The 27,165-nt window shown below is 42.7% G+C and overlaps 1 protein-coding gene across 1 annotated transcript in view; it reads right to left on the bottom strand.

Annotated features, from left to right (window-relative positions):
* Nucleotides 1-24,488: 24,488 nt before the first annotated feature.
* The window catches only part of SCTR (secretin receptor), a 497,060-nt gene continuing 494,383 nt past the window's right edge, over nucleotides 24,489-27,165 (bottom strand). Inside the window, exon 13 of the mRNA XM_086957334.1 lies at nucleotides 24,489-25,322. Coding sequence (XP_086813460.1) covers nucleotides 25,140-25,322 — 183 coding nt within the window. The 3' untranslated portion in view covers nucleotides 24,489-25,139. The remainder of the gene's footprint in view (nucleotides 25,323-27,165) is intronic.

Below are 27,165 nucleotides of genomic sequence, written 5' to 3'. Positions count from 1 at the left end.
CGCTCCGCTCCTTCCCTGAAAGTTTCGGGGGGATTCGCCAAGCGGGGGAGAGAAAAAAGGGGGGTCCCAAAACGTGTTTTCCCCATGTTAATTTCCATAGGGACCTTTAGACACGGCTACAGCTCGAACGGCTGAATGGAATTATACCAAACTTTGAAAAATCGTAGGGCCTGGTATGCAGATGTGCCTTTGCTATGTTTGGTGAAAATCCCTCCAGTAGTTCTTGAGAAAATTGAATTTGAAATGTTTCAAATGGCATTTTCTATGGGACCTTTAGACACGGCTACAGCCCGAACGGCTGAACGGAATAACACCAAACTTGGCAAAATGGTAGGGACAGGTATGCAGTAGTGCCTTTTCTATATTTGGTGAAAATCCCTCCAGTAGTTGTTGAGAAAATTGAATTTGAGCAAATTATATATCTGTATGCGCTCACCGTACGTGCACCGTACGCGTACGGTACGCGTACCCTTACGTGCGCGAGCGAGTTTCTGATTGGCTGGCAGTCAACTGTCAACATTCCAAATTGTCCAAACCAGGAAGTGTTGGCCACCAGCTTGTTTTTCAGGAGAACTGAGGCACAAGAGAGCCCAAAACAAGAGTGGAAAACACGAAAAGGGGGCAGGGTAGAGACCCCCCACACCTCTAGCCCTTCTCAGGGGACCCCAAAAGGACCCCAAGGGCAAAAAACAATTTAAAAAATCGAATAAATCGTGGGGTACGTGCACCGTACGCATACGGTACGCGTTCCGTGCGCGTACCCCGCGATTTAAAAAAAAAATGTATTTGTTTTTGCCCTTGGTGGTCCTTCTGGGACCCTCTGAGAAGGGCTAGGGGGTCAGGGGGTCTCAACCCTACCCCCTTTTCGCGTATTCTACTCTTATTTTGTGCTCTCTTGTGCCTCACTTCTCCTGAGAAACAAGATGGCTGCTCAGGTAGTCCCAGAAGGATAATAACATATATAAACGTTATCCGCTAATAGAATTAGCATTTACAAAACCTTTGACATTTATTGAAAAAAAATATAAGTTTCACGCCCGATATAGTTAGGAATTAGCATTTAAAAAACCTTGCAAATTCACTTAAAAAGCCATAGGTTTCAGGCCTAATATAGTTAGGAATTAGCATTTAAAAAACCTTGCAAATTCACTTAAAAACCATAGGTTTCAGGGCTTATATTGTTAGGAATAAGCATTTTAAAAACCTTGCAAATTCACTTAAAAAACCATAGGTTTCAGGCCTTATATAGTTAGGAATTAGCATTTAAAAAACCATTGAAATTGCTCCTATATAGATCCCGCACCTACGCGCCGGAGTGGTACTATACCTGGCAGATATTGGCAGCCATCGGCGACCCCAGAACACTGCCTATCCCTGCTGACGAGGGTTGAAAACCCGAAACACGTGTCCAGGGATGGCGAAGACAGCGAAGATAGCAAGATCGAAAGATGATGCATCGCAAACACTCTACTACAATGACCAGAGTCCTTAGGGGCAACTTCCGCCGGTGTGTGAGTAGTGTGCGACCCCACCCCCTTTTTGTAACTTAAAGCTCCCTTGAGCAGCGGGCTGACAAGCCTGGGATCCCGCACCTACGCGCCGGAGTGGTACTATACCTGGCAGATATTGGCAGCCATCGGCGACCCCAGAACACTGCCTATCCCTGCTGACGAGGGTTGAAAACCCGAAACACGTGTCCATGGATGGCGAAGACAGCGAAGATAGCAAGATCGAAAGATGATGCATCGCGAACACTCTACTACAATGACCAGAGTCCTTAGGGGCAACTTCCGCCGGTGTGTGAGTAGTGTGCGACCCCACCCCCTTTTTGTAACTTAAAGCTCCCTTGAGCAGCGGGCTGACGAGCCTGGGATCCCGCACCTACGCGCCGGAGTGGTACTATACCTGGCAGATATTGGCAGCCATCGGCGACCCCAGAACACTGCCTATCCCTGCTGACGAGGGTTGAAAACCCGAAACACGTGTCCAGGGATGGCGAAGACAGCGAAGATAGCAAGATCGAAAGATGATGCATCGCGAACACTCTACTACAATGACCAGAGTCCTTAGGGGCAACTTCCGCCGGTGTGTGAGTAGTGTGCGACCCCACCCCCTTTTTGTAACTTAAAGCTCCCTTGAGCAGCGGGCTGACGAGCCTGGGATCTCGCACCTACGCGCCGGAGTGGTACTATACCTGGCAGATATTGGCAGCCATCGGCGACCCCAGAACACTGCCTATCCCTGCTGACGAGGGTTGAAAATCCGAAACACGTGTCCATGGATGGCGAAGACAGCGAAGATAGCAAGATCGAAAGATGATGCATCGCGAACACTCTACTACAATGACCAGAGTCCTTAGGGGCAACTTCCGCCGGTGTGTGAGTAGTGTGCGACCCCACCCCCTTTTTGTAACTTAAAGCTCCCTTGAGCAGCGGGCTGACGAGCCTGGGATCCCGCACCTACGCGCCGGAGTGGTACTATACCTGGCAGATATTGGCAGCCATCGGCGACCCCAGAACACTGCCTATCCCTGCTGACGAGGGTTGAAAACCCGAAACACGTGTCCAGGGATGGCGAAGACAGCGAAGATAGCAAGATCGAAAGATGATGCATCGCGAACACTCTACTACAATGACCAGAGTCCTTAGGGGCAACTTCCGCCGGTGTGTGAGTAGTGTGCAACCCCACCCCCTTTTTGTAACTTAAAGCTCCCTTGAGCAGCGGGCTGACGAGCCTGGGATCCCGCACCTACGCGCCGGAGTGGTACTATACCTGGCAGATATTGGCAGCCATTGGCGACCCCAGAACACTGCCTATCCCTGCTGACGAGGGTTGAAAACCCGAAACACGTGTCCAGGGATGGCGAAGACAGCGAAGATAGCAAGATCGAAAGATGATGCATCGCGAACACTCTACTACAATGACCAGAGTCCTTAGGGGCAACTTCTGCCGGTGTGTGAGTAGTGTGCGACCCCACCCCCTTTTTGTAACTTAAAGCTCCCTTGAGCAGCGGGCTGACGAGCCTGGGATCCCGCACCTACGCGCCGGAGTGGTACTATACCTGGCAGATATTGGCAGCCATCGGCGACCCCAGAACACTGCCTATCCCTGCTGACGAGGGTTGAAAACCCGAAACACGTGTCCAGGGATGGCGAAGACAGCGAAGATAGCAAGATCGAAAGATGATGCATCGCAAACACTCTACTACAATGACCAGAGTCCTTAGGGGCAACTTCCGCCGGTGTGTGAGTAGTGTGCGACCCCACCCCCTTTTTGTAACTTAAAGCTCCCTTGAGCAGCGGGCCGACGAGCCTGGGATCCCGCACCTACGCGCCGGAGTGGTACTACACCTGGCAGATATTGGCAGCCATCGGCGACCCCAGAACACTGCCTATCCCTGCTGACGAGGGTTGAAAACCCGAAACACGTGTCCAGGGATGGCGAAGACAGCGAAGATAGCAAGATCGAAAGATGATGCATCGCGAACACTCTACTACAATGACCAGAGTCCTTAGGGGCAACTTCCGCCGGTGTGTGAGTAGTGTGCGACCCCACCCCCTTTTTGTAACTTAAAGCTCCCTTGAGCAGCGGGCTGACGAGCCTGGGATCCCGCACCTACGCGCCGGAGTGGTACTATACCTGGCAGATATTGGCAGCAATCGGCGACCCCAGAACACTGCCTATCCCTGCTGACGAGGGTTGAAAACCCGAAACACGTGTCCAGGGATGGCGAAGACAGCGAAGATAGCAAGATCGAAAGATGATGCATCGCGAACACTCTACTACAATGACCAGAGTCCTTAGGGGCAACTTCCGCCGGTGTGTGAGTAGTGTGCGACCCCACCCCCTTTTTGTAACTTAAAGCTCCCTTGAGCAGCGGGCTGACGAGCCTGGGATCCCGCACCTACGCGCCGGAGTGGTACTATACCTGGCAGATATTGGCAGCCATCGGCGACCCCAAAACACTGCCTATCCCTGCTGACGAGGTTTGAAAACCCGAAACACATGTCCAGGGATGGCGAAGACAGCGAAGATAGCAAGATCGAAAGATGATGCATCGCGAACACTCTACTACAATGACCAGAGTCCTTAGGGGCAACTTCCACCGGTGTGTGAGTAGTGTGCGACCCCACCCCCTTTTTGCTCCTATATAGTTAGTTGTACTAACTATATTTCGCGCACCTGCAATCCACTGCTGATGATGTCGCACATTACATCATTCATGACATGGTCAGTGACATCACTGATGACATCACTGATGATATCTCAAATGACATCACTGATGATATCTCAAATGACATCACTGATGACATCACAAATGCCTGGCCACAGGATATGACACATCCTTATTTGCTACTGCTCTTTGGTGCTCTCAGATTCTAATCTTTAACGGATGTATAGTGCTGCCTATATAACTTAAGCCACAAGGGCAAGTTAGGCAGTACACAGCATAAGGAGTACTGCAGGCTAAAAATTTGGTAATGGGTCTTTTGATCTTAACATCTGGAATGCTATAAGAGAGGACCCTCTTGCTATTTGAGCAGGCCTTGCATTTACCGCAGGGGTAAAACCCCCGCATTTCTCTCAGGGTTCTCAACCTATGCGGTTGTTTCTCCAAGTGGCTCTTTACTAATTTGTCTTTCAAAGACAAAGCTTTCCTAAAGGTCACTAACGGATATCTTGGGATGTCCTCACTGATGACAGTGTCAGTTTTTAAAATATAAAATTAATCAAAAGAAAAAGGACACTTGTAACAGTTCTAAACCATTGGTTAGAAGAGTAAATGAAACACCCTCAAAAACTCAATGTTATTCGGAAAAGCGGTATATATGTTTCATCTGCCCCACATTGATGTTGTGGCAGTTATCATTGGATGTTCCAATACGTGCTCAGTGCCAGCCTCATCCAGAGGCACCTATGGTATAGAATGCAGTGTCCAGAGATTGAGGGTTACCCCCACAAAAAATGTGAAAAAAACAAGAATTCTTGAAAAAAGGAAAAATGTTTAAAAAGAGAAAGTCACCCTAATGCTTTAATGTAAGGTGAGATTCTGCTATCATAAAATATACTGATACTACAAAAAGATCGAGTTACTGGATTTTTTAGTATTATAATGGGCTTGTCGACATGTTTCAGCTCATTTTGGCCCTACGGGGTCTATGGAGCTTTCGTCAGGACTAACATACATGAATTTTTTACTCACACGACTCGTGTAGTATATTTGAGTGTTCCCTTTCTAGCACTCAGTTATGAAAACTTGCTCTCCGCAATCTGTAATAAAAGAGAGAGAGACACATACAGCAGTACACAAAATTCATTTGACTGTCATGATGATTGGGGGGAGAAAAGGAGGAGCGTTAGTATCATCCTTTCAATATTAGCGTTTTATTGTCACTGAAGTGTTGATTAGAAGGGAATTGGTTAGAAGGGAATTTGTTTGGCAGTAGATTAATACCAGAGGTGCCTCTGGATGAGGCTGGCACTGAGCACGTATTGGAACATCCAATGATAACTGCCACAACATCAATGTGGGGCGGATAAAACATATATACCGCTTTTCCGAATAACATTGAGTTTTTGAGGGTGTTTCATTTACTCTTCTAACCAATGGTTTAGAACTGTTACAAGTGTCCTTTTTCTTTTGATTAATTTTATACTCACCATGGGGAAATAAACAGACACAATTTTTTCCTCCTCCCTACCAGTTGATTAATTACTAGTTCTTAAAATATGCCATTTTTTTCTAAGCATCTGCTTCAACTTGTTGGCTTCAGCTGAATAGGTGGTGACCATCCTAAATTTGCTTCTTAGCTGGTCTATCCTGAAGAAGTTTATCTCTAGGCATTCCCCTGACCTTCTTTAATGTATTTTCCAAGAGCTGATGATTGTACCCTCTTTTTGAAAATCTCTGGACACACTCTTCGGCTGCCTTCTCAAAATCACATGAACGTAAACTGTTGCGCTTCAATCTCAGTAGCTCCCCGTAAGGGATACTTTGCACTAATTTCGGTGGGTGATTGCTGGTTGCATATAGTGTCAAATTTCCCGCCGTATTTGTGCGATATAATCCAGTATGTATCTGTCCATCTGCCACAAGCACCTTCTGGTGCAGGTAGTCCACTGCCACTGGACTCACCGTCCCTGAAAAGTGTAAGTTCACGTTGTTCCCATTCAGATTACTAATGTAACCCTCTACTGTCCCCAGATTGCCCTGCCATATAATGAATAAATCATCATTGTATCGAAACCATTGAATCACTATGCCTGTCCTGTTGCCCATTTGGTAGTTTCTGGACACCTGCTCCTCCCACCAGCCAACGAACAAGTTCGCATAGCTGGGGGTGAAGCAGGTGCAGATCGCTGTACCCGAGACCTGTCTGAAGTATTTATCCTCAAAAAAAAATGTTGTTCATGAGGCAAAATCTAGTAAACTCTAATAACATTGCATTGTGTTCAGCAAATCGTAATTGTCGTTTGTTCAAAAAATATTCTACGGCCCTTATGCCATCATCATGATTAATACAAGTATAAAGACTCATAATGCCCAGCACCATCAATTGATATGACGGATCCCAAGATACGTCTGAGATTTTACTTAAAAAGTCTTTAGTATCCCTCACATGATTTTAATTCCACTACAAGTGGGAAAAGAAAATGGTCTATGAACATTGACATGTGTTCGGTTAGACTCCCCTGGGACGAAACAATGGGCCTTCCAGGAGGGTGCTCATTGTCTTTGTGAAGTTTTGGAATGTGGTAGAATGTTGCCACCACAGGATTTACGCACCTTAAGAAAAGATGTTCATCTGGCCCCAACATCATTCTTTTGTTTCATGCTTTTATAAGATCTTCATATTTTCCCACTCCGGCTAGATACATTTCACGTGTTGTTTCCTTGTAATTCTTAGTGTCCGCAAGTTGTCGTAAGGCCTCCTCTTGGTAACATGTTCTAGTTTGTAACTCCACGTTACTGCCTTTATCAGAGGGCTTTATAATTATTGATTTATCTTTCATCAGATCTTTCAATGCTGCCTTGTCACCTTTGGTCAAATTCTCCTTGCCATTTCGTGTTTGTTTCTTACATCTAAAATGTTTGCAAATCTCCAACCATGGCTTACGAGAACACATCTATGGCGTCATAGGGCATCTGCGGTACAAATATAGATTGCGGTTTAAAAGGACTCACTTGTGTCCCCTGCTCAATTCCTGCCCGTACTGCTCTGTGTGCCATTACTGGATCCTCTAGATCTCCTGAGGCTACATCCAAATTCTGCAAAAGTTACATTGCTTGTGTATCATTGCATGTTAGCAAATCAGTTACCATCATTCTCAATGCTATGGCCTTATTGTCCTTCATGGCCGGTCGTAATTTAAAATATTTATGCAATTTCAACTTGCATATGAAACAGAACAAATCTATTCGTGTTTGAGTAAATTCCAAGTGACTGGTAGGACAGAATGTAAGTCCTAATGTCAATACTTTGGTCTCATTGTCCGTCAATTTTTTGGAGGTTAAATTCACCACTGTGAGATTTGTTATATTCATTGCTTCTTATTGTATCTTTTCTTGCGAGTTCCCCACACTGGTGCTCTTCCTCTTTCTCTTCCTGCCCCACCCTGATCTCTGTGTTTTTCGGTGGCTTGTTCGGGTGGCTTGTTCTTCTCTCCTCTCAACCAAGATTGCCTGATTATCTGGAACTCGTCCAAAAAAGGAATGGTTGTACTTCTACTTGTACTTGGACCATCAATCTGTTCATCACCAGACTCATTCTCCGTCACATCAGATTCTGATGTTTATACCCTCGAGATTGATGTTTTTGGTGTTCTTTGAGATAGTTCTTTGTGCGGACCATCAAATTTGCGTACAAATGTCAGCACCCTTCCCTGAAGGCAGTTGTGCGCGTCACATTCAAATTTCTCCTGCTTTCTCTGTTTTATCTTGTTTTCATACTTCAGCAGGCGTGTCCTCATTTGTCCCAACAATTCCTCCACTTTATTTTTATCTTCCTCTTTGGACAACATTTCTTCCAATTCCTTGATTTCATTGAGTGCTTTCTCGCGATCACTCAATTCATACTTGACCAATATGCCAAGTGTGCCTTGACAGTACTGTGCCGTGTGGTCAGCCCACTCTGTTAGTAATCCAGGGTCAGGGTTTTCATATGATGGAACAGTATACACCCTTAAGCCTCTGGGCACCCGGTTTACCTCAATATAGCTTTGAAGTGAAGTGGCCTTCCACCACTTGCGTGTTTCACGCTCGTAGTGTCTCTCCAATTTTGACATGATATTATTTAGACCAGTAGTGGAGTTCGGAGCCACTGATGCACTTAAATTGTTTATAGATCCTGTTTTCTTGTTACTGAACATGATCTTCGCGGCCTCTCGGCGGGCGGAATCACTGAACATCCTTTAATGATCTGTGGATGTTTGCCGGAATATCCTTCCCGGTTACGTCTCTCTCGCCCTGCCACTTTATCCTGGTTCTCACATGCCACGTATCACGTGATGCGCTGACAATTGGTCCGCCGCTTCCTTGCTTCACTGATCGCAGCGGGGCTGTTGCTGTACTCTTGCCGGCGTATTCACTCTAATGCTGGTGGTTTGTTTTCGCGGCGTTGCTTCTCGAATATAAATTCACGCTCTCACTGCACCAGCAGCTTGGCAAGAAACACTCCTAATGAAACCGGTGCAGCGGGATTGATGAGAGAAGACAGTATCCTGAGTGAAAGTGACATCTCCAGTGTTTCAGAACGTGATGGAGCAAAAGACCGAATTTTAACCGAGTTCAACCTAATGGCGAAAGGAAGGATGCCAGCCAACAGACAACCAGCAAATCAAAGTCGTGGAAGAGGAGGCAGAGGCGCATCAAGAGGAGCAAAAACATCATTAGGAGTATTGGGAAGCCCAGTGGGAAGCCGGACAAGGGGCCAACAACAGAAGAAGTAATGGAGCAGAACACGGTTATCAACCTGTCCAAGCTAGAACTCACCGACACTGAGGTAGAAACTCTTTCTTTGGGTTTATCATTTTGTCCTTCTTATAATTTTAGCTTTACTCAAAGTTGCATTGATTTATTTTATTTTACTAGAAAATTGAGGATAAAGAAATGGTACGCCATGAACGTTAAGGACCCCAGTTTGAGTGCTATTGATGAACCAAGTCTCACTAGAATACGAGAAAGGGAACTGTGGCAAACATGTAGGGAATTGGAAAGCGATGGTACATCTACAACAACATTTTTTGACACTGATGAAAATGTGAGGACAGATTTAAGTACGAAGAGCGGTTTTAGACCTAAATCCATCTTTCTGCCCCAGATCAAGAATGACTTCATTGATGTCTTTGAACGTGGAGTCATGCAAGAATTTCTCAATTTGTCCAGAAAGAAGTGGCATTTCAACAAAAATGTATCTAATGAACAGTTGAAAGCCATTGATGATTTGAAAAATGACCGAACAATTGTTATTAAGAAAGCGGACAAGGGTGGGAACGTGGTGGTATTGTCACGTGATATGTATATCAAAGAAGGTCTAGACCAGCTCTCTGACCCAGGCAAATATGAGATCAGTAGCAGGCTTGAATACGATAAATCCATTGAGAACTACCAAAGACAGCTAGTAAGATGGAAAGATGAAGGTATTCTAGAAAAGGAAGAATACGAGTTCATAGCATGCAAATACCCTAAACTCCCTGCTCTTTACTTACTTCCAAAGGTCCACAAGGACAGAGAGAAACCCCGCAGGCAGACCTATTGTGTCGTCAAGGGGTAGTTTTTTATAGAATTCATCTAAGTATGTAGATTATTTTCTACAGCCATGTGTCCAGAAGTTACCATCATATATCAAGGACACAGGCGAATTTCTCAGATTACTTGAAAAGATAGACTGGAACACCAACTTTAACTTACTCAGTTTAGACGTCACAAGTTTGTACACATTTATTCCCCATGAGTCAGGATTGATGGCATGCAAACACTTCCTTAAGGAGAGATCAGTCTCCTATACATCACACACAGACATGTTGACATCTATGATGCTGAGTTGCCTCACACAAAACTTCTTTACATTTGATGGCAGGATCTTTAAACAAACCCTTGGAACTTCGATGGGGACCTGCTTTGCTCCTTGCTTTGCAGGTCTCTATCTAGGATATTGGGAGGAAACTATTGTGACTGGGATGGAGTTGTATAAAAAAACATGCGGTGAGATGGGCGTGATTCATAGACAACATCTTCATTATCTGGAATGGCAATGAAGAGTAGGCAACTTGTTTTGTGAACAATCTTAATGAAAATGACTTTAACCTCAATTTCACAAGTCATTTTTCAAGTAATGAGATTGAATTCCTTGGCCTCATACTCACCATAAGAAACAACAAAATAGAGAGTTCTTTATTTTGTAAAAAAAAACAGCAGGGAACTCACTGTTACACTCACACAGCTGCCACTCCGAGAGCCTCATCTATAGTATCCCCCTAGGTGAGTTCCTCTGGGCCAAACGTAACTGCAGCACTGAAGACAGTGACATGAGAGAACAAGCCATCATGACCAAAAGATTCAGAGAAAGAGGATACACTAAAAATTCCATCAGGAAAGCCAGTAATGAGGCAGAGAAGAGAGACAGATCAGACCTCCTGAGCACCACTAACCCAATAGTGCCTGAAGAAGACAGTCAGAAAATCAGGTTCATAACCACCTTTTGCCAACAATCCAAACAAGTAAGACATGGTTTGGGTAAGTTCTGGCAGGTCCTTTCAACTGATAAAGATTTAGCATCAGAAATAGAACGCTTTCCTCAGGTAACTTATAGGAAGACTAAATCACCGAAGGACACACTTTGCAGAACTTTAGAAACACCAGACACCAGGAAAACAAACATTAAAGGTTTTTACCCATGCCGTAACTGTAAGGCATGCAAATTCAGTAAGAATTGTAAAGAATGCATATTATCAACATCATGCAAACCTTTTGTCATACAGAAAAACTTTTCCCGCAACTCAGATCATGTTGTGTATGCACTCCAATGCCCCTGTAAGAAAACCTACATAGGGAGCACCTTACACAAAGTGAAGAAAAGAGTGCTCGAACATCTGAGGGCAATTTGCAAAGGGGATAAACAGTACCCAGTAGCTAGACTCTTCCAAGCCTGTCACAACCAGGATGAGAGATTATTGTCTTTCATTGTATTGGATTCAGTAGGCACTAATATAAGAGGTGGCAATAGGGTTAAAGACCTTAGACGTCTTGAGTCCAGACTCATTATACAATACCAAACAATGGCCCCTGAAGGACACAATTGTGATGAAGAATTGTCAGTACACTTAGGGTAATATTTTTTAGTTTCTGAGTTACAGCTATTGACATTACCTTTACGCAGTGTATTTTAGTATGTTTCAAATTGATGTATAACATTTGTTACGCAACCTTCTATAACAGTCTTTTCCACTGATTGCTCTCCATGTATTGTACGTAGAACAAATACTGACGGTGTCATGATCGATTAACTTTAGTTTTATTACACTACAGAGAACACGGTACATGTTCTGACAATTTTTAATGCTGCCATGTTTTTTATCCAGTGGGTCCAACACAAGTCATGCACGTGGATGACTATTTTTGATTGAACATCAAATGAAAAGAGCTCTGGGGCGGTTCACCCTACCCCCGGTATCTTAATCACATATCTGCTGCCTTGCAGTTATAATCTTCTTTTAATTTTTAGGTTCGTGTTTAGTATCACTTTTAAGACATATTAACAGTGAGAATATGTTTTGTGTTTAGACTACAGGTCAATACATAGAAGAGAATTCCAACACTTATGCCACAGTTGAAGACAAGCTGATACTGCTAGCAAGTCTCTCTACATTATAACACATGGAAGATTGGCTGACCACCTCCTGGCTCCAATTCTCTTCTCCGATATTAGGAAGAGACAATCGATACACTCACCTTAGAGATAAGACACTTTAAGAATCTCACATTTAATTTGATTATTGATTAACCTTATTTATTTGTGCTGGATAGTCTTTTGGGTACAACATTTTAAGGTTCCGTTTCATGTTTGTTATGTACCTTAATCATGTTTTACATATTTGAAGAATTGCCCACAGTGGCCAAATTGTACATAGAATGAACCTTCTGAATATGCCAGCATAGGGTTTACTGTCTATAAATGACAAATGATTTGATTCATCCGAAATTATAAGCCTAAAATAGATGTGGTCTGTACTGATTATATGCTGCCCACTTGGGCTATATCATCATTGGCTAATATTGGTGCAATATTGAGGAGCCTCTTTTAGAAGTGGGATATGTATCTCAAATTGAGGAGCTAACCTTGTCCATGTCGATAAAGTTTTATTGAAGACTTTTGCAGCATTAATCCCAATTATATATTAATTCATTCTCGCATTTTCCCGAAGTATTTACACGATTTAAACTTAACTCACTGTCTAACAACTTTTCTTTTTGTAAAAGAAAGACTCGAAGTGCATTAACTTTATTGAGTCTGTTGTTTATGTTGTTTATGTGTCACATGATTGTTTGTTTAAAAAAAGACTTTGCACAACAATATCACTACTCTTGATCAAGGGGTTGTCCCTGAAACGCGTTGGGTCTTGACAAAAAAGCTTCAATAAATCACAGCTGAATCAAACGCTTGTTCCCACACGGCGTGCTGTTTTTCTATCCAGGAGGCAGCGCAGTTGGAAGTATATATCTATATATATATATATATATACCAAAGCTCGAAGGTGTCCACCTTTGAGTAGCACGCGAACAGCAGCTTGGTTTATGTATAGGTGAGGACGGGGATCCACTCGTAGACGCCGCTCCGTACGGGATCTGCCCGACGCGTTTCGAAGCTCCATCTGCTTCTCTTCAGGGGCTTTAACGGAAGCGGTGTGCGCAACCGCCGACCCACTTCCCCATTTTATGTATAACACACCCACCAATGGGAGGCTCAAATGAGGCTGTGCATTCTGGGAAGTGTGGTCCGGGAAGCACACAATCAAGTCCTGTATATCGACTCCACAAGTGGGCCCGTCCTCGATTCCAAGTACGACTTCTGCTTCACTGTAGTGACCCCCAGGGTACCGGGGTGGTGCATACTCCGCGGCTGGACGGCCGCCTATAAATCAAAGCTCGAAGGTGTCCACCTTTGAGTAGCACGCGAACAGCAGCTTGGTTTATGTATAGGTGAGGACGGGGATCCACTCGTAGATGCCGCTCCGTACGGGATCTGCCCGGCGCGTTTCGAAGCTCCATCTGCTTCTCTTCAGGGGCTTTAACGGAAGCGGTGTGCGTAATCGCCGACCCACTTCCCCATTTTATGTATAACACACCCACCGATGGGAGGCTCAAATGAGGCTGTGCATTCTGGGAAGTGTGGTCCGGGAAGCACACAATCAAGTCCTGTATGGACTCCACAAATGGGCCCGTCCTCGATTCCAAGTACGACTGCTGCTTCACTGTAGTGACCCCCAGGGTACCGGGGTGGTGCATACTCCGCGGCTGGACGGCCGCGTATAAATCAAAGCTCGAAGGTGTCCACCTTTGAGTAGCACGCGAACAGCAGCTTGGTTTATGTATAGGTGAGGACGGGGATCCACTCGTAGACGCCGCTCCGTACGAGATCTGCCCGACGCGTTTCGAAGCTCCATCTGCTTCTCTTCAGGGGCTTTAACGGAAGCGGTGTGCGCTACTGCTGACCCACTTCCCCATTTTATGTATAACACACCCACCGATGGGAGGCTCAAATGAGGCTGTGCGTTCTGGGAAGTGTGGTCCGGGAAGCACACAATCAAGTCCTGTATGGACTCCACAAGTGGGCCCGTCCACGATTCCAAGTACGACTGCTGCTTCACTGTAGTGACCCCCAGGGTACCGGGGTGGTGCATACTCCGCGGCTGGACGGCCGCGTATAAATCAAAGCTCGAAGGTGTCCACCTTTGAGTAGCACGCGAACAGCAGCTTGGTTTATGTATAGGTGAGGACGGGGATCCACTCGTAGATGCCGCTCCGTACGGGATCTGCCCGACGCGTTTTGAAGCTCCATCTGCTTCTCTTCAGGGCTTTAACGGAAGCGGTGTGCGCAACCGCCGACCCACTTCCCCATTTTATGTATAACACACCCACCGATGGGAGGCTCAAATGAGGCTGTGCATTCTGGGAAGTGTGGTCCGGGAAGCACACAATCAAGTCCTGTATGGACTCCACAAGTGGGCCCGTCCTCGATTCCAAGTACGACTGCTGCTTCACTGTAGTGACCCCCAGGGTACCGGGGTGGTGCATACTCCGCGGCTGGACGGCCACGTATAAATCAAAGCTCGAAGGTGTCCACCTTTGAGTAGCACGCGAACAGCAGCTTGGTTTATGTATAGGTGAGGACGGGGATCCACTCGTAGACGCCGCTCCGTACGGGATCTGCCTGACGCGTTTCGAAGCTCCATCTGCTTCTCTTCAGGGGCTTTAATGGAAGCGGTGTGCGCAACCGCCGACCCACTTCCCCATTTTATGTATAACACACCCACCGATGGGAGGCTCAAATGAGGCTGTGCATTCTGGGAAGTGTGGTCCGGGAAGCACACAATCACTGACCATGTCATGAGTGATGTAATATGTGATGTCATCAGCAGTGCATTTCACGCCCAAGTTATAGTGAGTCCAACTAACTATAACGTGGGAATTTCAATGGTTTTATGCCAGTAAAATGTCCCGGTAACTATAACTGGTGTGAAACCTATGGTTTTTTCAGTGAATTTAATAGGTTTTTTAAATGCTAATTCCTAACTATAACTGGTGTGAAACCTATGGTTTTTTCAGTGAATTTCAAAGGTTTTTTTAATTCTAATTCCTAACTAAAAGTCTCACTTTATAAGTAAGACTGTTACCGCTCTAGTTTTTCTTTAAAACACTCTGGTACATACTATCATTGGGCTATAGTTGCGCTACATCTGTCTGATATTTGGGCTACATTTGTATTTTTTTGTCTCTGGTGGCCATCTTTGGGCTACATTGGGCTACATTGGGCTACATTTGGGCTACATTTGGGCTCTAACATATATAAAGCCCAAATATAGGCCAATATATATTTTTTAAAAGTTAATTTTCTTAAAAACAACTGGAGCAAATATCTTGAGACATAGCTATCGTCCTTACAATTTTTCATTTAAAAAAAGTTTAAAAAAATTATTTTTTTTATCTTGGAGCGCTTCCGGTTCGCGCCCCGGTTCGCGCCCCAGAAAGCTTACTATTTTGAAGCGAACCGGGAAGCGTCCCGTTAGCACCAATCTCGCGATCGAAAACAACATCGTGACGTGTCGCGTAAGCGTGACGTATCGCGTAGCCGCGTGATGCGTCTTATGACGCGCTGCGTAAACGCACCCGGAAGTGCTCCGCGGCGCGGCCCGGAGCGCGTAACGTAAGCGCGCCCCGGAGCGCGTAACGTAAGCGCATCGGATCATGTGACCTGAAAATAACACTTTTCATTGGTTTAGAACATTTTTTTTCCCAAATGATGAAAGCCCCCACCTTTTTTCCTCACTCTGACTTTCATCTTTGTGAGAGGAAGACCTGTTTCTTCTTGTTCAGTCATGGCATCTGTAGTAGCTGCAGCTGGTGGACCCCCACCACCACCACAACCACCTAGGAAGGAAGGACCACCTGCACAGTTCCTTCCAAACCCAGAGGAAGAGGAAGAAGAAGAGGAAGAGGAGGTAGAGCCGAGGCAGTTCTTGCGTGAAGAGCCCCGGCAATCCCACCGCTTAGACCATTTTATATGGCAATTTTTTTCTTACCCTCGAGGGCAAAAAAAGGTCAATGCCCGGCTGGTGATATGCCTCATTTGCGATGCAGTTCTGTCCCAAGGCACAGACAAAAAGTATAGTTTTGGAAACTATACTATGCACCGCCACATGCAGAGGTGGCATCCAATCAATTATAGCGTTGCTGAGGTGCGTCACCTCCAGGATAACCCACCAACTCCTGTGGCCAGTACATCGTCACAGGAAACTCTATCGGGACCAGAAGCGAGGGAGACGGTCCCAAGTATTCAAAACAATTTTGCGCACCTGAAGCTAGTGTGCATTTATTGTGGTGCACTAATTTGTTATGGGGAGAGGACTATCATTTTAATTAATAGAGCATTTGAAAACCACAAGTGCTCGAAACGCCCCAAGAAGTAATTTTTTTTTTTTGCTTCTGTTGAGCCCTTTCTAATGCCTGTTTTTCGTTGTCCCCCCCCAAAAAAAAATCAAAAAAAATATAAAATTGTTCAAAAAATACAACAAAAAAAATGTTCAGAAAAATAATGAAAAAAATATAAAACAATAAAAAAAGTTCTTTTCAGAACTACCTCCCATTTATAAAAAATTGCTAAAATGTTTAGCACTCTGGCAATCTCTTTTTTTTTGATTCGCTTCCCGGTTCGCACGCCCCCACATCAAACCCAGGGGGTCAGGGAGGGTCTACTCTGCCCCCTTATGGTCAATTCCCCCTTTGTTTTGGCCACCTCTTGTGTCTCCATCCTACCGAGACACAAGATGGCGGCCGCTCCGGACTGTTTTGAATGTTTACAGACAACCAAGAACCAATCAGCGCGCAAGTCGCGTTGCGCGCCCGGTGCGCTCCCCGGTGCGCGTACCGGGGCGCTGTCATAGATATATATATTTTTTTGAACCTAAATTACTCAAAATCCACTGGAGCACATATCTTGAGACATAGCAAAGGCACATCGGGCTACCAGTTCCTACAATTTTGCCAAATTTGGTGTAAATCCATTCAGCCGTTCGGGCTAAAAGTGAGGTCGACCGCCCTATGGAAATTAACATGGGGAAAACGCGTTTTGGGACCCCCCTTTTATCTCGGCCCCCGCTTGATGCATCCCCCCCAAACTTTCAGGGAAGGACCGGAGCTCGACGAGGCCATTTTGAGGAAATTTTCAGGCAGATTCGTTAACCGGCGCCAAAGTTATTCCAAATAGAATTTTGAGATTAAACATTGAAAAAAATCCTAACTATAAGTACCTACTGGCGACCGCCAGTAGGTAATATATATATATATATATATATATATATATATATATATATATATATATATATTACCTACTGGCGGTCGCCAGTAGGTATATATAGTTAGGATTTTTTCTCTATGGGATTTTTGAAAATTCTATGTCTAATAACTTTGGCGTTTGTGGACGGAATTGGCTGAAATTTTCAGGAAAATGGAACATTTTGTTTCTGAGCAGCCCCTGACAATTTGGGGGGGTTTCATCAAGGGGGGGCCGAGAAAAAAGGGGGGTCCCAAAACGCGTTTTTCCCATGTTAATTTCCATAGGGTGGTTGGCCTCACTTTTAGCTCGAACGGCTGAATGGATTTGCACGAAACTTGGCAAAATTGTAGGGACTGTTAGCCCGATGTGCCTTTGCTAGGTCTCAATATATGTGCTCCAGTGGATTTGGAGTAATTTAGGTTCAAAAAAAGATATATATCTGGGCGGAGCCTAACCACACATCTGATCTGATTGGCTGTCAGCACTTCATCCAAGAAGTGTTGGCAGCCATCTTGGGACCAATATACATGATAGCACCTCATTAAAAAGCATTGTAGTTAATAGAGGGTTTTAGGACTTTAGTTACATTATAAATCATTTGTTGATGGTACCATACTCGTTTTAGGAATTGTGGTGGGTTCTAAGGTGATTTTACCATGTGAAAAAACCTTCTGCTGTGATATCATGAATATTGTTTGAAAGAAAACTAATATCTCATGATTTTCCCACAGTGGTTTGGAAGGGGATCTATAAGCTAAACTGAAAGCATATTTTCTGTAAATTCACATTATCTTTCTCAGTCATGTGAAAATGAAGTCTGACATTCTCAGTAAAATATGTACATCCAACAAGGACAGAGACTGTCAGTTGATTCCTTTGTGTTCTACTGCAGCCTCCTAGAGTGTTCTAAAGAACAACTAGAGCGCTAACAGTCCTACTTATTACAAAGGTATGGCACACCTGAAGCGATCTTGATTGGAATTAAGTGGTAACTCTTAAAACATTTAATTTAAAAAGAAACAACATGAGGGGATATATTTTGCCATAGAAAGTATGATTAGTGATGCAGAATGAAAAATTAGGGCACATTTTGAGTGACTTCTCAAATCCTTTTCTATTTCATTAAAACATTCTGACATGCAGTCTCCCAAAAGGGCTACCAGGGACAAAAGAGCCCAAATGTAGCCCAAATATCACCCAGATGTAGCCCAAGTATAGCCCAATGACAGAATGTCCCAGAGTGTTCTAAAGAACAACTAGAGCGCTAACAGTCCTACTTATTACAAAGGTATAGCACACCTGGAGCCATCGTGATGGGAATAAAGTGATAACTCTTAAAACATTTAATTTAAAAAGGAACAAAATGAGGGGGTATATTTTGCCATATGAATTATGATTAGTGCTGCAGAAAGAAAAATTAGGGCACATTTTGAGTGACTTCTCAAACCCTCTTCAATTTTATTAAAAAATTCTGACATACAGTCTCCCAAGATGGCCACCAGACACAAAAGAGCCTAAATGTAGCCCAAATATCACCCAGATGTACCCCAAGTATAGCCCAATGACAGAATGTCCCAGAGTGTTCTAAAGAACAACTAGAGCGCTAACAGTCTTACTTATGACAAAAGTATGGCACACCAGAAGCCATCTTGATTGGAATGAAGTGGTAAGTCTGAAAACACTCAATTTAAAAGGGAACAACATGAGGGGGTTAATTTTGCCATAGAAAGTATGATTAGTGCTTCAGAAAGAAAAATTAGGGATCATTTTGAGTGACTTCTCAAATCCTCTTCTATTTCATTAAAAAAATTCTGACATGCAGACTGAAACATGCACTTTGAATACCAGCAGCAGACGTCCCTGGTGAGCAGTAGCTTTACTACAGTGATCTAATGTGCAACTAGAGTGCTAACATTCAGAATTTATGGCAAATGTGTGACACATCTGAATGCCTTCTTGATGGAACCAAAGTAAACAAGCATTGAAAATGCAATAGATCTCGCCCTCGTTTAAGTTAAAGCCATTCTGTTTGAAATGAGGTGGCTTTTTAGCTTTGCTTTTATTAGTGTTTTTTCAACTTTCATGTAAATAACATGCATCTGTATGCATATAAGTATATGTATGCATGCATTTATGTTTGTATTTATAAAGATATACAGATGATATATGTTTATATATGTATGTATATATATATATTCACTGAAAAAACCATAGGCTATAGACCATATATAGTTAGGAATTAGCATTTACAAAACCTTGAAAATTCACTGAAAAAACCATAGGTTATAGACCATATATAGTTAGGAATTAGCATTTAAAAAACCTTGAAAATTCACTGAAAAAACCATAGGTTATAGACCATATATAGTTAGGAATTCGCATTTACAAAACCTTATTTTACTCACACAAAACCATTGAAATTCCATATATAGTTAGTTGCACTAACTATATATCGCGCACCCGCAATCCACTGCTGATGATGTCACATATTACATCATTCATGACATGGTCAGTGACATCACTGATGACATCACTGATGACATCTCAAATGACATCACTGATGACATCACTGATGACAACATCCAGTGACTGTATGTTTCTGTAAAGTTAAAATATGTCTTACATATTGAAGAATGAGTGGATGTATAAGTGTCTGGATGAAGGATTTAGTAGGTGCATGACTGACTGTATGAGTGAGTGATTAAATGTGTCTCACTGAGTGCATGGGTTAGTGACTAAACTGTCTTAATTTGTGCATCATTATGTCTGTTGTTCTGTAAACTGTTGCATGTGTTGATAAGTAGCTATATGAGTAACTATATGGGTTATTGATTGGTTGCCTAAGTATTTGTATGGGAGACTGAGTGTGTGTGTGGGCGGCTGGGAGGTGTATGACTCTGTGCATAGATGTGTGAGCAGTTGATTCACTAGATGTATGGTTTCAAAAGTGCATGTGGAAACAGCTGTATGGGCGGTTGACTGTGTGCATGAGTGTATTGGTGAGTGAATGGATATCTCAGTGCTACATGTCAAAGTAAGTACATATGTAAAACACAGTACATGTGAGAGTTGACATATATAAATAACTGTGCATAAGAGCCAGTGAATGTGTGAGTGTCTGTATGGATCATTGTGAACTTGTATCAGGGATTGTATAAGAGAGTAAATATGTGTTAGTATATGTTTGAATAAGTAAAGTTTGTATAACTGTATAGTTGAGGAAATGGAGGTGTGATTGATTCTTTGCATGACTGACTAGGTGTGTGAATAACTCCATGGATGAGTGACAGTCTGTGAGTGTCTGTTTACACTGATTGTATCTAAGGTTATATTAGAGTCTGAAGAGGTTCATCGTATTATCACATGAATGATATAATCAGTGATGTGATCAGTAATGTCAAATGAGATGTCATCAGTGATGTCATCAGTGATGTCATTTGAGATGTCATCAGTGATGTCATCAGTGATGTCACTGACCATGTCATGAATTATGTAATATGTGACATCATCAGCAGTGGATTGCGGGTGCGCGATATATAGTTAGTGCAACTAACTATATATGGAATTTCAATGGTTTTGTGTGAGTAAAATAAGGTTTTGTAAATGCGAATTCCTAACTATATATGGTCTATAACCTATGGTTTTTTCAGTGAATATATATATATATATGATACTTGGGCCCATGTACTCTATTGCTGGACTATAAAACCTAGACAGCATAACAGACCCTTTTCAGCCCAATAGTAGGTCTTTTTAGAGGTCTTGCTGCTATCCATACTAATATAATAAAGAGAGAGCCCAAACCTTTGAGGCGGGTAATCTCAGGAACCACAGCACCAATCACAACACCCAATTCAGCGTTGGAAAGGGCAGTTGCAGCAGAAGGACATAGGCTATGCAGACGCCCACCATATACATTTAAAAGGTAAAAGAACCGTGCCAGCAAAGTAGTCCCTTGTGGGCGTGTCTGCGTTGTGCTGTGGGCGTGTGCTGGGGGCGTGACAAACGCTGGGGGCGTGTGGTACGTTCCGCCCTTCATGCCATGTCTCATATCGTGTGCTAATCCCACCCTGCTCCCTTTAAATACCCCTGCACCCCATAATCATAACCCACCCTTACTCCTTAAAATACCCTAACACCCTTAAACAGTAACCCATCTTAACCCTATAAATATACCCTTTACCCCAAAACCCAAACCTATCCCTAAACCCTAAAAATACCCCTGTACCCCAAAACACAAACCTAGCCCGTAACCCTTTAAATACCCCTGTACCTCAAAACCCAAACCTACCCCTGAACCCTAAAAATACCCCTGTACCCCAAAACCCAAACCTAGCCCTGAACCCTAAAAATACCACTGTACCCCAAAACTCAAACCTACCCCTGAACCCTAAAATACCCCTGTACCCCAAAACCCAAACTTAGCCCTGAACCCTTAAAATACCCCTGTACCCCAAAACCCAAACCTACCCCTGAACCCTAAAAATATCCCTATACCCCATAACCCAAACCTAACCCTGAACCCTAAAAATAACCCTGTACCCCAAAACCCAAACCTACCCCTGAACCCTAAAATACCCCTGAACCCCAAAACCCAAACCTAGCCCTGAACCCTAAAAATACCCCTGTACCCCAAAACCCAACCTAGCCCTGAACCCTTAAAATACCCCTGTACCCCAAAACCCAAACCTACCCCTGAACCCTAAAAATACCCTGAACCTAGCCCTGAACCCTAAAAATACCCCTGTACCCCAAAACACATACCTATCCCTAAACCCTAACACTACCCCTGTACCCCATAACCCAAAACTATATCTGAACCCTTAAAATACCCAAACACCCCAAAACATATAACCTCAGTACCCCAAAACATATACCCCTATACCCATACTTACCTTATCCAAACATTTAAAAAAACATGCTTTTACCATTCATGCATTTACAGCGAATTTAGTTGTAAATGTATGCGTGGTAAAAGCATATAAAATGTAATGCCATGCGTTATAATGGCATTGCGGAGTCATGGCACTTTCGTAATGAAAGTATGCAGAGTGATGGTATGCGGAGAGAAAGTTGCGGAATAATGGGTGTTTACCCTCCCCCGGTAGGTACATTGGTCGCACAGCCGGCCCACATCTCCAGCAACATACTCATATTTTTTCACCACCTATTTGAAAAATGTACAGGTCTCTCTCATTGATGGCCAGCACCGACATACACTTTTAGACACACCTCCCACCACAAGTTCTAGAATTGCGAACTTTAGAGCTGGGGAGCTACGTTCAAAACTCGGCATGGGCTCAACATCCTATGATTCCAGGCAAATCGCTTTGTCTCCCCGTGCCTACCACAAATGAATGTGTTCTTCTGTAATGTAAATTTTGCTCATGCCATGTTGTCGAGTTCGCGCTATATAATATTGCGAGGAAAAATAAAGTAGGGAAACTTGAGTTCACACACTACTGAACGCGCACTCTTAAGTGCATCAGCGGTGCACTGTGAATCGGAGCGTTTCACAGGCCTGTCATAGATAAGAAATGCTATCAAAACGAAATCCTACAAAACAATATACTACTGGCCGGCAGAAATTCATACCCGGACAACGACGGGACGGGCTGCTAGTTGGTTATATTTGTCCAATTAGGAGGAGGGATTGATAATGTGGGCTTTTATTCAATATTAGCTTAATACTTGATAATTGTTCCTGTGTTTTGTAACATATGTATTTCATTAGGTATCGAAACTCAATTTTTATATGTAACATGTAAATATGTCTTTTATTAGATATTTTAACCTATTTTCATTATGTATTGCATGTTGCACTTTAATGATCATTCAACCGAAACAAAGTCTATTGATTGTAACCCATTTGAGAGACCTTAGGGTGTTTAAAGTCTTTGTACGTTGGCATATTCTAATAATATGTTTTAGGAAAGCTTGACATCCCACGTTTAGACTTGTTTTTATCCTATTAGCCTAACATTATTGAAAATGCTACCCCATGCTAATTAGCCATTATATTCTACCATGTTTTGCCAATGTATAGTAGTTACATGTGTGCCATTTATCACTGCATTTGAACCAACGCCTCCTGATTATGGCTGCCGGGCACCCGAACCACTCACATGTTTAACAGCACCAGGATATTGGATATATTTTGACCTCCCACAATCTATCAATGCTGGATTCAGCCCTGCTGAAAGCGTTCTGTTTATGTCAAAACAGGGGGATCCACTAACAATAACATACAACTAAAGTGAGCTCAAAATATGTTGGATTCCTGCTTTTTTATGCGAAAACAGTACATTTGTGTTAGTAAAAAAAAAAGAAGTTATAGATTAATTATTTATATTGTCCTTGCTGAAATCCACTGACCGATATTTAGGCTGAAGCCACTGGAGATTGCTGTACTGTACCACCTAATTACAAAACATTGCCCTTTGATTCTAAAGAGGAAAGAAAAGGGGTATATTCCAGTGATAGAATTGTGATATAATTCTACTACGTGTAACTTAAACCTTCAGCTCAGATTGTGGCTTCACCACGTGACCAAATGGTGTGATCCTAGGCAAACCCCTATACTTCACTGTGTATCGCATTCCTTGAAACGCCAGAGTACCAAGAAGTTCAGTTCAGTATGGGTGCTATTCAAAACCTTACTAGTTCATGGTTCAATAGTCTTTAATGTACTCATTTTAAGAATCGTTATCATGTTTTAAATGACGTTTACTGCACCATTTACATGCTGAATCTTTAGATGGCTAATACTTTGGATTTTATAGCCAAGTGAGACCCCGACTTGGCTCTTTTTATGGATTTGCTGGCTTGCCCACATGTAATTCAGATATCACAGTTTTCGAATCCTCTGTTTCAAAGTCCACACTACAAGTCATCGCAACACATGTCCTGTTGATTACTCCGTAGTAGGCGGTAAACCATATTATAAAATGAGTGAACCACACCCTTTGGTTTATGCTTAGAGTGGAACACACAATACACAATAATAATAAGAGGTATTGAAAGTAGGCCTGACGATGGAAAGATCCATGCCAAATAACCACTGACAAACTTAATACATTCCATTTATAATTATTATACATAGACATATTTTATGTGGATATCTTGAAAATCTGGGATGAATCAGGCCTTCCTTGAACCTTTGTTGGAAGAAATGGAATAAATAATCTGGATCAATATAGTTACAGGCAACACACCAATCAAGGCACAGGGAAGACACAAGGTGCATGTGGCTTCTTGACTATCAGCCTCTTTAGAACATGGAGAATGGTACTACAGTCTGCTGTATGTGGTTCACGCCTTGTAAAAAGAGTAAGCTATGAATTTGGCAGGAACTAAAGCGATATTTAAGCTGAACTTTCATATCTGACGATAAAGTACTCAAAGGCAAAGTATAATGCACGTTCACAAATAGAGCTGTTAATGAAAACATGATTTTAATGTGGGTACCCATATGTAAGTAGCTGAGAAATGTTTTAATGCTGTAAAATCCATAATGATTTACGAGCAAAACAATACAATTTGAACTTTGATACAAGACTTCTAAAATATACATAAAAAGCTCATGTGCAAATTAAAGATTCGGACAGTGTACATACTATCACAGAAGCACCATGGCATATATTACTCTGTTATTCACAGGACTTAACTATGTCAGAAGTACCACTTCTGGAACAGTAACACATTTGCATATACAGTGTCACATTTCTGAGGAAAGGTGGTGCATTATTTAGGAAGCATTGGCAATGGTTGCCAACACTTACTCCAGGGGCAGAGAGCTAGATGAATTTGAACCAGTTACTCACGTTTTTTTCACAGACCATAGATCTAGTTCACAGAATAATTAATCAACACACGTGTATATAGCATACACAAGGGACAAGACATGTAATAATATACATTTACATGAAAATGCTACATCCCCACGACACCACTCTTTAGAACACCTACGATATGATACAGTATTTTTTTTCAAACAGGCAGTCCAAACAGTATTTCATTCAAGAATGGAAAAGACAGTTCCAATCTGTCTGGTGGGGAGTTTTCCAGAGCCCGCCGGCGACAGTTCTTTTAAATGACGTGGCTATTTGGCGCCTGGGTCCTTCTTTGATCCTTTGGACTAGACTTGCTCAAAGATACAAGTTGAGTCAAAGTGCTCCCACCACTGCTGGTCGACGAGTGCTTCTGCTGGCGCGCCTCAAAATGTTTCTTCAAATGCCACTGTTTCCATTTTTTCTGAATTTCAAGTTGAACCTGGGGAATGACAAACATGTATTGTCTGATACCAGATACCTGTACAAAATAACTTGTCCGAAAGGCCACATGCTTTGATTTCAAATTAAAATTATCATAACATAGGTTCATATAACTCTGTACACCAAAGTTTTCCTTTCTGCATAGTGTACATTATGTACACTATGCCTTAAAGTAAGGATTTTTCTCAGTTTAAGAGTAGTAAAGTTAGGACTCCTAACTTTAGGACTCCTGAACTGAGAAAAATCCTAACTTTAAGACTTTCAGTATTCACAGAATGCATTTTGAAGTCCTAAAGTTAGGAGTCCTAACTTTACTACTCCTAAACTGAGAAAAATCCTATCTTTAAGGCTTTCGGTATTCACAGAAGGCATTTAGGAGTCCTAAAGTTAGGACCCCTAACTTCTGTGAATACCGAAATGAGTAAGTGCCTTCTGTGAATACCAAAATGAGTAAGTGCCTTCTGTGAATACCAAAATGGTAGTAAGTTTAGGATTTTGTCTTAAGTTAGTTCTGTGAATCGGGACCTAAAGGTCTGAAAACAGCCTTATTTTTTCAGTATAGGGAGAGCGCCAAAACAAAATCCTATTGTGCCTGGAACGCTAAAAATCCGTGCACCGTTCCATACTCTGGCTACAATCAGCAACAGGTGAGGAATAGATAGTGTAGCAAAACACACAAGATGGATTAAACCCAGATCTGTGACTGGGGTGAATGTTTTACCAATGTGCAACATTACATCCATCACTTTGTGTGTTTTAATAGATAGTGTAGCCCTACTACATTGTTTGTGCTTCAGGCCACCTCATCAAAGTGTGAAAAACAGCCAAAGAGAGCACTGGAACCAGCCCCATATTGCACAGAGTTTCTGAGCAAGATTGGCCCTCCATGACAAGGCTTGGGACAGAAGTTGGAACCCACAGCACTGAGATATTTTTTTAAACTGCCCACTTTTTATTCTGCAGCAAAATGTTCTAAATATGTTCGGTGAAAATAGTTGGATTTTATAAAGTATCCTAAATATACATGTAGGAAATATTCAAATCTGGAACAGTACCCATGAGCAGTGTGAAATAACGTACCCACACTTTGCCTTACTGTGGTAGAATAAATCACTTTATATTTTCTGGTGAATAAAAATAGTATGTACTCAGTGCTCAAAACTACTGTGATCTGAAGGTCAAGAGTAAGGCCAACTTGAGCTTTCCTCCTTTCGAGGGCAGCAAAGTGAGTGCCTATAATTAGTACAGAGCTGACATTGAAATAAAATGTCAGGAAACCCATTCAGGGCATGGCAAGATTTGATGCCTCGCTTGTCTACTCTGTTTTTTTCATTTAAAGTTTCAAAGTTATGTAGTCATGCCAGAGGTTTTCTCCTGATGTGAACGCAGGGACATATGGCCTGAGACCACTTGCTCTGCTGCAAAAGTCCTTGTATAATGCATTGTGCACGTTTCATCTCACTTGTTGCTTGTTTCACACTCACTTCTCGTAATTGGCATGACTCGCTTTTGTTGGCTTTTAGCTGTGCATGTTAGTCCCTGTAGTCTCTCCCCAGACCCTGTAGTCATGTCCTTATCTTTTCAAGCAAAACCACTCATTCATTACTGAATAATAAGTATAAACGTGCTCGGGTAACTATACTGCTCTGCTTACATTTCATATGCTTTACTTAATCTTGCATTCCCTAGGAGGGTTTATTTTTTCCAGGATATTACTTTATTTTTTCTTCAGCTAGCATATTACCCTTTTCTCCCCTTCCTCATAACCTATTTGTCATTTTCTGGTTCTTTGGCTCTGCAACGTCATACACATGACAATATAATCACTCCACTGCAAATAA

The sequence above is a fragment of the Lissotriton vulgaris genome, chromosome 2_1 (genome assembly GCF_964263255.1).
Source record: "Lissotriton vulgaris chromosome 2_1, aLisVul1.2, whole genome shotgun sequence".
In the NCBI taxonomy this organism is placed as follows: domain Eukaryota; kingdom Metazoa; phylum Chordata; class Amphibia; order Caudata; family Salamandridae; genus Lissotriton; species Lissotriton vulgaris.
Note: the sequence above shows the minus strand (reverse complement) of the source record. Positions and strands in the feature narration are given on the sequence as shown.